The 11,414-nt window shown below is 46.4% G+C and overlaps 1 protein-coding gene across 1 annotated transcript in view; it reads right to left on the bottom strand.

The window, feature by feature from the left end:
- Positions 1-1,142: 1,142 nt before the first annotated feature.
- ttll7 (tubulin tyrosine ligase-like family, member 7) overlaps positions 1,143-11,414 on the bottom strand; it is a 214,661-nt gene continuing 204,389 nt past the window's right edge. The window contains exons 21-22 of the mRNA XM_072274584.1: positions 8,723-8,899; positions 1,143-1,831 (exon numbers count right to left, since the gene is read on the bottom strand). Of these exons, the coding sequence (XP_072130685.1) occupies positions 1,711-1,831; positions 8,723-8,899 (298 nt within the window). The 3' untranslated portion in view covers positions 1,143-1,710. The remainder of the gene's footprint in view (positions 1,832-8,722; positions 8,900-11,414) is intronic.

Raw genomic sequence — 11,414 nt, 5'->3', positions numbered from 1 at the left:
GTCACTAGCTTCAGATCAAACCAGCGAGGATTATAGAGTCATGGACTCGTAGAGTACTGCAGAACAGAAACAGGCCCTTCAGTCCATCTGAAGCGACACACACAAAATACTGGAGGAACTCAGCAGGTCAGGCAGCATCTACGGACAAGAATAAACAGCCTCAGCCCGAAACATTGACTGTTTATTCATGTCCATAGATACTGCCTTGCCTGCTGAGTTCCTGCGGCATTTTCTGTGTGTTGCTTTGAATTTCCACATGCAGAATCTCTCAAGTTTGTCACATCAAGCCCATCTAATCCATAATGACCTGATATTCTGCCTCGTCTCACCTACCTGCACCCAGCTGGTCCAAGAACTCTACCTCACTATTATGCTCCCTTTTTGCGCTAATTTTTTTTCCATTTCTTATTGTAATTTATTATAGTTTTTAAATGTTTTGCATTGTACTGCTGCCACAGAACAACAAATTTCCCTGCACGTCAATGATAGTAATCCTGATTCTAAATTAAACCACATCTACCAGTTCTGCTGTTCTACGTAACAGCATCTTCAAATTGGATCATCTGGTCAAGGTGTGTAGGGTGGAGACGCAATGTTCAGTGACCGGAACAGCAATCCAAAAGTCTTGATCACCGTGAGTTCAAATCCCACCACAGCCGCTATGGAACTTAAGTTCAGTCAACGAATCTGGAATTAAACATAAAATACTGGAGGAACTCAGCAGGTCAGGCAGCATCTATGGACAGCAATAAACAGTCGACATTTCAGGCTGAGGCCGTTCTTCAGGACTAAAAAGGAAGGGGGAAGAAGCCAGAATAAGAAGGTGGAGGGGGAGGGGAAGAAGGTGACAAAGTACGAAGCTGGGAGGAGATAGGAGGAAAAGGCAAGGGGCTGAAGAAGAAGGAATCTAATGGGAGAGGACAGAGGGCTATTGGAGAAAGGGGCAATCAGAGGGAGGTGATGAGCAGGTGAAAGGGTAACCAGGCTGGGAATGGAAAAAGAGAGAAGGAGGGAGGCAGGAAAATTAGTGGAAGTTGGAGAAATCAACTAGTCAGATATTGCAAAGAAACTGCCAATTCTGGTTGAGAAAGGACCACCTTCCCCCCACCCCCACCCCCACCCCCATCTGTAGGGGACTGCGGACCCACCATAGTGCTGGGATGCTGATAAATGCTGGCTTTGCCAATGACATCCAGACATGAAAGCAGAGGGCTGTAGCCTCAGCGTTAACAGGAATGTAAACATCATCTGCAGGTAAACCAAGTGCAGCTCCAACGAAGCAGGCGTAACTCTAATGTAACAATTAGCAGCACGGATTTTGAAGTCACATTCTCTTGCTTTCTTGCTATGGATTTTCTTTTAAGCTAAGACACATGATTCACCGCTCCTGGCCCCCACATGCCCTGTAACAGTCAGGGTCAGAGTTGTGGGGGAGCAGTGGAGGGAGGAAGAGTGAGTCCCAGAGGTGACTCCAGGTTGAAAGCGAAGCTGTGATTCCACCGCCCACCACCCGAGTCTGCTTGAGATGGTTGGTGGGTGAGAGGCTGGGGGGGGGCGGTGCGAGGTGTTCACTGTACGTGGTGGGAGTCCTCTCGCCCACCCACGGATCCTCCGGGCTGAGGGAAGTTCCTTGTCCAAGAACTCCGAGCTTCCTCACACACCTCCCCTCCCTGCCGTGAGAGGAAAGCAGGAACCCTGGCTACAGGCGGGTCAATGTTGGCCCAGTCTTCCAGTGTGGAGGCTGCGGGAGCGGGGCAAGACTGCTGATCCACGGCTGAAGGTCATCGGCAAGGTCTTCATGGTCAGCTGGACTCCAGAGGGAGGCAGGGACCTGGAAGCAGACAGAAAACTAGTCAGCAAGCCCCAGACCTTCACTGCAGTGCACCACAGAACAAACTCATCGGCTCTTCATAGCTGTGCTGACCATGGTGCCAAATTAAACCAAGCCAATCTCACTGTAGTTGAGCGTTGGACTCTGGGAAGAGTCATTGGCAATGTGGAGGGAATGAGATGGGATGAGTGTAAAGGGGCAGCTTCATAGTCAGCACAGAATCAATGGGCCAAATGGCCTCGTCTCCTGTTGTATGACTCTTGGCAAACAGGGATTTGTCAATTAAATTCAAGATTCAAGATCGTTTAATGTCAATTCCGGTACACAAGTGTAAAGGAGAACAAAATAATTGTTACTCCAGATCCAATACAGCGCAAAAAACTGTTTGGAGAAAGTTATTGGTTTTGAGTCTGGTGGTCCTGGCCTGGATGCACTGTAACCTTCTCCCTGATGGGAGTGGGGCAAACAGTCCATGAGCGGGTAGTGGGTGGGATCCCTCATGATGTCACTGGCCCATTTTTGACAACTTTCTGCTTATTGTTTTTGATGGAGGGGGGCATCACCCACAAAATGAAGAATTCTTTGCTCCTCTTTCCCCCTACCCCCACGCCCCATAGCTGGCAACAGGACAGAAACTGGATTCCCGGTCTTTGAGACGTCAAGGACCTAGAAGAGACAGCAAATACAGCTTATAGGTCAGGGAATGTACAGAGAGAGAGACACACACACACACACACACACACACACACACGCACACACACACACACAGACACACACACACACACACACACACACACACATGCACACAGACACACACGCACAAATATGCACATGCTCTCACAGTCACACAAACACTTGTGCACTACACCTGTCTTTCTCAAACACACGCACACACACACATAAAAGTACACATTTGCACACACAAGCACACACACGTGGATACTCAAACACACACAAATAATTTGCACTGTACTGCTGCTGTAAAACAACAAGTTTCATTTCATCTAAGTTGGAGATAATAAGTCAGTTTCTGGTTCTGACAAGCACACACACTCACAAAGTCCCAGACACCAGTTGTTAGAGTCAGGGATGAGAGCCCCGGAATTCTTGGGTCAGAGTAAGGTCTGATTCCTCAGCTCATCAATAAAGACCACCTACTAGTCGTCTGCTATGGCACTGTAGAGAAGGATCATTAAGATACAAAAACATGACACTCCACTGCAGGGCTACACTGTCCGAGATACCGTCTGCACTGTCTGAGGTACCGTCTGCACTGTCTGAGGTACCGTGTGACCAATACAACAACAAACTGAATTTCATCTCTCCCTCCATCCAATGGAAAAGATACAAAAACACAACACTCCACTGCAGGGCTGAAATATGTCTGCACTGACTGAGGTACTGTCTGCACTGTCTGGAGTCCTGTCTGCACTCTCTGAGGTACTGTCTGCACTGTATGGGGTCCTGTTTGAACATAGAACATAGAATAGTACAGCGCAGTACAGGCCCTTCGGCCCACAATGTGCCGACCCTCAAACCCTGCCTCCCATATAAGCCCCCACCTTAAATTCCTCCATATACCTGTCTAGTAGTCTCTTAAACTTCACTAGTGCATCTGCCTCCACTACTGACTCAGGCAGTGCATTCCACACACCGACCACTCTCTGAGTAAAAAACCTTCCTCTAATATCCCCCTTGAACTTCCCACCCCTTACCTTAAAGCCACGTCCTCTTGTATTGAGCAGTGGTGCCCTGGGGAAGAGGCACTGGCTATCCACTCTATCTATTCCTCTTATTATCTTGTACACCTCTGTCATGTCTCCTCTCATCCTCCTTCTCTCCAAAGAGTAAAGCCCTAGCTCCCTTAACCTCTGATCATAATGCATACTTTCTAAACCAGGCAGCATCCTGGTAAATCTCCTCTGTACCCTTTCCAATGCTTCCACATCCTTCCTATAGTGAGGTGACCAGAACTGGACACAGTACTCCAAGTGTGGCCTAACCAGAGTTTATAGAGCTGCATCATTACATCGCGACTCTTAAACTCTATCCCTCGACTTATGAAAGCTAACACCCCATAAGCTTTCTTAACTACCCTATCCACCTGTGAGGAAACTTTCAGGAATCTGTGGACATGTACCCCGAGATCTCTCTGCTCCTCCTCCTCCTCCTGTTTGCACTGTCTGAGGTACCGTGTGACTAATACAACAGCAAACCGAGTTTCATCACTCCCTCTATCCAATGGAAAGGATTTGACTGAACCACTCTGAAGCAAAGTGGCCACATTCCCTCATCTTCAATTCCCCAGCCTACACTTAATCCTTAATCTGCTGAACTAAAAACACGTCAGCATGCATTACAGTGCTGCAAACAGTACCAACATGGCATGCCCACAATCCCATAACCCTAACATGTACTGTACACCCTTGGGATGTGGGAGGACACTGGAACACCCAGAGAAAACCTACATGGTCACAGAGAGAATGTAGAAACACCTTTTACAGAGAGAGGCAGGAACTGAGATCCTGATCTTACAGCCAGCACTGTAAAAGCCTTATGCTGCCGTGCCGCCCACCATGCTATAAGGAATTCCCATTATCCTCAGCCAACATAAAATGTGTCCCTTTTTTTTTGGCTTTTCTGATATCCTATATGAGCCTGCAGTCTTGTATGTGTGCAGACTGGGACTCAAACCACAGCCAGGGGGTGGTGCGCTCCTCCAGGGGTGTTGTGGTCAACTGAAGTTTTCGATGGGCTGGGGGGAAGGGACCTGATTACATACAAGTGTACCTTGTGCGTTTGTAATAGTCCATATGGGCTTGTAGTCTTGTACGTGCGCGGACTGGGCCTCAAGCCGCGGCCTGCGAGGGCCGCGTGAACGGTGGAGCACGGTGTCCAGGCTGGAGGAGACCAGCTCTATTGTAGTCGGTTGTGGATTGGTGGTGCAAGTTATTTGACTCTTTTATTGCGTGATTGTGATACTGTTTGTACTTATGTGTGCTTTGTCCTGTGTGTGACTGTTCATACTACATGTTGCACTTATACCCTGGAGTAATACTGTCTCATTTGGCTGTATTCATGAGTATATATGTATGGTTGAAATGACAATTAAACTTGAATTGAACTGAATTGAGTTAACTGCTCTCAGCCACAGCACACCAGCATGTGATTCTCAGTGACGTCGCAAGCTCCTTGTACAATACAGCTCATGGTATCTATAAGTTCAATCAATTAACAAATAGTGTAAATCTCTGGTGTAATTTATGCTTTCATTGTTATCATAATTCCCCATCATTTACAGCAATTTGCTGTGGTACTGATCACAAGTGAAATCGAACTGATATGATCGGGAATATTTGTCAAGGGTAGTTAGTCACAGAAAATTTAGCCCACTGTGCCTGAGTCAGTGTTCACTCACCAATGTTTTGCTAACTCTAATCTTGGCTTCCCCATCTTTAACATGTTTCTTTTTCTTTTATCAAACTCCCCCTTAAATGTTGCCTCGGCTCCTGCAGTTATTGTGGGAATTCACGCCGGACTGAAATGACCCTGTAATGATTGAGTTCATCCCTGTGCAGCCAATTCGGCAAGAGTGCACTCGGTACCGTCACCAATCCACAGCAGACTGCTCGAACCAGTCAGGGATCTGGGGTCCGTACTGCACAGCACAGTATAGACCAGGGGTTCCCAACCTTTTTATACCATGGGCCCTTACCACTAACTAAGAGGTCTGTCAACTCCAGGTTGGGAACCCCAGCCCATTCAGTCCACAATGATGTGCTAACCATTAAAGATCAATCTAACCCTCTCCTCCCAAACAACCCTGCACTTTTCAATTACCCATGTGCCCATCTGAGTCTCTAAAATGTCCCTCATGTATCTGCCTCTACCACCATCCCTGGCTCTACACATCCGCCATTCACTCTGCACACCATAAGAACATAAGATATAAGAGCAGAATTAGGCCATTTGGCCCATCAAGTCTGCTCCACCATTTCATCATGGCTGATCCATTTTCCTCTCTCCATTGCCCTGACCAATCCAGAATATATCAACGTCTGCCTTAAATATATGTAAAGACTTGGACTCCACAGCTACCTGTGGCAATGAATTCCATAGATTCACCACTCTCTGGCTAAAGAAATTCCTCTTCACTTCTGTTCTAAAAGGATGCCCCTCTAATCTGAGGCTGTGCCCTCTGGTCTTACATTCTTACAGTTCCAATTACAATTCCATACCATCTAATTTAATTCTAAGCAGGGGTGGACAAAGCAGAAGCTGGGGTGAGAGTTTCACAAAGTGCAGATGAATAAATGCTTTGCTCTGTAATTAACAAAGTCCACAAAAAATCTTTTTGTTAAAAATGACATGGCTCAAAGGTATCAACAAGCTTCCCTGCCCTGTGTTTGTGGCATTAACATCAGTACTTTAATGACCTTACTTCAGTGGTTGCTGAGTTGATGGAGAAGATCCTGAGAAGTAGGATTTATGAACATTTGGAGAGGCATAAAATGATTACGAACAGTCAGCATGGCTTTGTCAAAGGCAGGTCGTGCCTTATGAGCCTGATTGAATTTTCTGAGGATTGTGACTAAGCACACTGATGAAGGTAGAGCCGTAGATGTAGTGTATGTGGATTTCAGCAAGACATTTGATGAGGTACCCCATGCAAGGCTTATTGAGAAAGTAAGGATCCAAGGGGACATTGCTTTGTGGATCCAGAACTGGCTTGCCCACAGAGGCAAAGAGTGGTCATATTCTGCATGGAGGTCGGTGACCAGTGGTGTGCCTCAGGGATCTGTTCTGGGACCCCCTACTCTTCGTGATTTTTATAAATGACCTGGATGAAGAAGTGGAGGGATGGGTTAGTAAATTTGCTGATGACACAAAGATTGGGAGTGTTGTGGATAGTGTGGAGGGCTGTCAGAGGTTATAGCGGGACATTGACAGAATGCAAAACTGGGCTAAGAAGTGGCAGATGGAGTTCTACCCGGATAAGTGCGAGGTGGTTCATTTGGTAGGTCAAGTATGATGGCAAAATACAGTATTAATGGTAAGACTCTTGTCAGTGTGGGGGACCAGAGGGATTGGGGTCCGAGTCCATAGGACACTCAAAGCTGCTACGCAGGTTGACTCTGTGGTTAAGAAAACACACGGTGCATTGGCCAATCATGGAATTGAGTTTAGGAGCTGAGAAGTAATGTTGCAGCTATATAGGACCCTGGTCAGATCCCACTTGGAGTACGTGCTCAGTTCTGGTTGCCTCATTATATGAAGGATGTGGAAACCATAGAAAGGGTGCAGAGGAGATTTACAAGGATGTTGCCTGGATTGGGGAGCATGCCTTATGAGAAGAGGTTGAGTGAACTCAGCCTTTTTTCCTTAGAGAGACGGAGGACGAGAGGTGACCTGATAGAGGTGTATAAGATGATGAGAGGCATTGATTGTGTGGATAGTCAGACGCTTTTTCCCAGGGCTGAATGGCTAGCACAAGAGGGCACAGTTTTAAGGTGCTTGGAAGTAGGTACAGAGGAGATGTCAGGGGTAAGTTTTTTTACGCATAGAGTGGTGAGTGTGTGGAACGGACTGATGGCGACAGTGGTGGAGGCGGATACAATAGGGTCTTTTAAGAGACTCCTGGACAGGTAGGTACATGGAGTTCAGAAACATAGAGGGCTATGGGTAACCTGAGGTAATTTCTAAGGTAAGGACATTTTCGGCACAGCTTTGTGGGCCAAAGAGCCTGTATTGTGCTGTAGGTTTTCTATGTTTCTATGTAACCTTTTCAGAATGAGATTCCTCTAACAGGACCTCAACCTTGTCGTGGTTTAGAGGCTTGTGTGTCTCAGTGACCCTGAGAGCTATGCGGGCTGGAGTCAGGGATTTGTACTTTGGCTCTTGGTAGGGTCACTCATGCCAAACAGGTCAAAGGGTAGAGGCCAGACTAAGAGTAGACCACCAGTCATCCAGGTTTGCTTAGACCTAACAACCCTGACTGGTCAAACAAAATTGTTCTGGAAACGTCAATCAAAATCATAAAACCATCAGACATACGAGCAGAACTAGGCCATTTGGCCCATCGAGTTTGGTCCACCATTTCATCATGGCTTATCCATTTTTCCTCTCAGTCCCAAGCTCCTGCCTTCTCTCCGTATCTCATCATGCCCTGACCAATAAAGAACCTATCAGCCTCTGCCTTAAATATCTATAAATACTTGCTCTCCACAGCTGCCTGTGGCAATGAATTCCATAAATTCACCACTCTCTGGCTAAAGAATTCCTCCTCATCTCCGTTCTAAAAGGACATTCCTCAATTCTGAGTCTGTGTCTCCCACCACAGGAAACATCCTCTCCACATCCAGTATAAGAAGGCCTTTCACCATTCAATAGGTTTCAATGAGGTCACCCCTCATTCTTCTGAATTCCAGTGAATACAGGCCCAGAGCCATCAAACACTCCTCATATGATAAACCGTTCAAACCTAGACTCATTTGTGTGAACCTCCTTTAACCACTCTCCAGTTTCAACATATCCTTTCTAAGATAAGGTGCACAAAACTGCTCAGGGCACTTCAATGTTCATAGAGAGGCATAGGGGGAGAGAGAGAGAGAGGGAAGAAAAAGAGGAGAAAGACGAAGAGACATACAGACGGAGAGAAAGGGGGTAGACAAAGAGAGGGGGAGACAGAGTGGGAGTGAAATAGAGGAAGAGAAGATTGGAGACAGATAGGAAGACAGAGAGAAGGAAGTCAGAGAGTGATAGAGGTGAAGACAGAGAGGGAGGAGACAGAGAGAGGGAAGAGAGAGAGAGGGAGGAAATAGAGGAGGCGGAGAGGGAGGACACGGAGGAGATGGAGACGGAGACATTTACAGAGAGAGAGGGGCCTCGCACCTGTGCTCTTCCCATTCATGCACGAATCCCGGCAGGGAGCCCTTGAAGTCGGTGGCATATCGGTAAACCAGGATCAGGCAGCCCTTGCAGAGGTGCACCAAGCGCTGGCAGCATTGCAGCTCCTGGGGCGTGATGCCTTCCACATTCCTGTTGAACATCGTTTCCCAAGAACTCCGTCTACAGTGGAGAAAAGAAACACTGCCTCAGTATTAATTATCTTTTCCCATTCCAAGCAAGGCCCAATACTTGGGGCAGCAGAGTGGCATGATTGTGAATGTCTAGTAACCATTGTAGATCCTGGCCTCAGGTATCCTGACTGTTTGCATCATGGTCTGCTATGGCAATTCGAATGTACAGGATCCTAAGCGGCTATAGAGAGTGGTGAACTCTTCCCAATACATCAGGAGCGCATCCCTAAGGAGGCACTGCCTCAGAAAAGTAACACACATCATCGAAACCCCCAGCATCCAGGCTATGTCATCTTCTCACAGCTACTATCAGGCGGGCGGTAGAGAAGCCTGAAGTTCCACACCACCAGATTCGAGAACAGCTACTTCCCTTCAACCAACCAGCACAACCCTATCACTACCTCACTACGGCAACATCATGGCCACTTCAACCACTTTGCACTAAAATTTATGTATTTTTGTTTAATTATGTTCTTTCTTGTAAAAAACTGGTTAATTTATGTTTAACTTTGAAGATAGAACAGTACAGCGCAGTACAGGGCCTTAAGCCCATGGTATTGTGCAGCTCTTTTAACCTATCCTAAAATCAATCTAACCTTCCCTCTTACATAGCCTTTTCTATTTTTTATTTTTCTATCATCCATGTTCCTATCAAAGAGTTTCTTAAATTCCCCTAATAAATCTGCCTCTCCCTATCCCTGACATCCCACTGTTCTTCCCACCAATCACCTTAAAATTATGTCCCCTCATATTAGGCATTTGCTCCCTGGGAGAAAGTCTCTGGCTGTGCCTTTTATAATCTTGTACACTTCAATCAAGTCACCTCTCATTCTCCTTCACTCCAAAGAAAAAAGCCTGAGCTCACTCAACCTATCCTCATAAGACATGCTCTCCAATCCAAACAGCATCCTGGTCAATCTCCTCTGCACCCTTGTTAAAGCTTCCACATCCCTCCTATAATGAGATGACCAGAATTGGACACAATACTCCAAATGTGGTCCAGCCAGGGTTTTACAGAGATGAAACATTACCTCACGGCTCTTGAACTCAATCCTCTGACAAATGAAGTTCAACACACCATACGCCTTCTTAATCACCCTATCAGCTTGTGGATCCCTAGAGCCCTCAGTTCCTCCACACGGTAATAATCCCTCATTGACCCTACACTCTATCTTCAAGTTCGGCCTTCCAGAGGGTCTGGACTCTGCCACATCTCAGCTCAACTTTGTATCCTATGAATATCCCATTATAACCAAAGATAACCTTCTACACTATCCACACCAACACCAACCTTCATGCCATGTACACTATTGACACCAATCTGACACAAATACATTTTATTCCCCCTATCAACTCCCCCAGATTCAGATTCATTTATTTGTCGCATGTACATCAAAACATGCAGTGAAAGTTTTTTTGTGATAACAGCCAACACACTTAAAGATATGCTGGGGACAGCCAGCAAGTGTCGCAGTACTCAGGGTCAAAATCATAGAATTCCCTTCCTAACGTCACTGTGGGTGAACCTACACCTCAGGGACTGCAGCGGTTCAAGAAAACAGCTCATCACCACCTTCTCAAGGGCAATCAGGGATGGGCAATAAATGCTGGCTTAGCTGGCAATGTCCACATCCCATAAATGAATAAATAAAAAAAACATTCTGACACTAACATAGCATGCCCCCCCTCCCATGTTCAGCAGAACTACACAAGCAACAACAATGACAGCAAAACAAGCCTACAACAGCAAAGCAATCCTTCTCCCACCTACACACACAGAAAGGACTCCAGCTCCAGGACAGGCTACATTTTGGAGGGGGAGGGGGAGCAGCCAGATGTCTTGGTACCGTTACGTGTCCACGGTTTCGTTTTCCTGGGAGTCCGTAGTTTCGTTTACTGTGGGTGTCATGTGTCCCCAGTTTTGTTTTACTTTAAGTCCACAGTTCCGTTTCTGTAAGCGTTACCTTATGACGTATGCTGATGGTATAAAAGAAATGTGGGCATAGTGCTGAGAAGGGAATCAAAGGAAAGAGAGAGAGAGAGTGAAGATCGCAAGCTTTGAGCTATCCAGGAACAGCTCGCGATCGAGAAGGTTAAAGTCTAATGCTTACCCAAACCCAAAGGATTGGGTTAATCAGCGGCACACTGTGCATTGTGAAGACGTGTCTGTCCTTCGTATGATCCATGGGTGTGGATTTCGTGACAATCACTTTGTGAACTCGCTCTTCGTGAACTTCGGAACAGTATTCCTCTGCTGGAATCTTCGGTAACTGTTTCTTCGTTCGCTAGCTGTGGAATCTTTGGAATTCGTCGTGATCACCTCGTCGCTGCCTTGAGAATCCACAAGTCTCTCCTCTCACCTATTTCGTGAATTACTGGGACTCTCTGAACTGCCACTTTAAGACTGTGCGTGAGTAAGATTTGTTAAGAACGGGTTCTAAGTTTGACTGTTTGGGAGCTACAGACGCTTAACGCTGTTAACTTCTGTTTAAGAAAGTAGTTTA

Source organism: Mobula birostris, chromosome 12 (genome assembly GCF_030028105.1).
Source record: "Mobula birostris isolate sMobBir1 chromosome 12, sMobBir1.hap1, whole genome shotgun sequence".
Taxonomy (NCBI): Eukaryota; Metazoa; Chordata; class Chondrichthyes; order Myliobatiformes; family Myliobatidae; genus Mobula; species Mobula birostris.
This window is presented reverse-complemented; position numbering and strand designations above follow the sequence as displayed.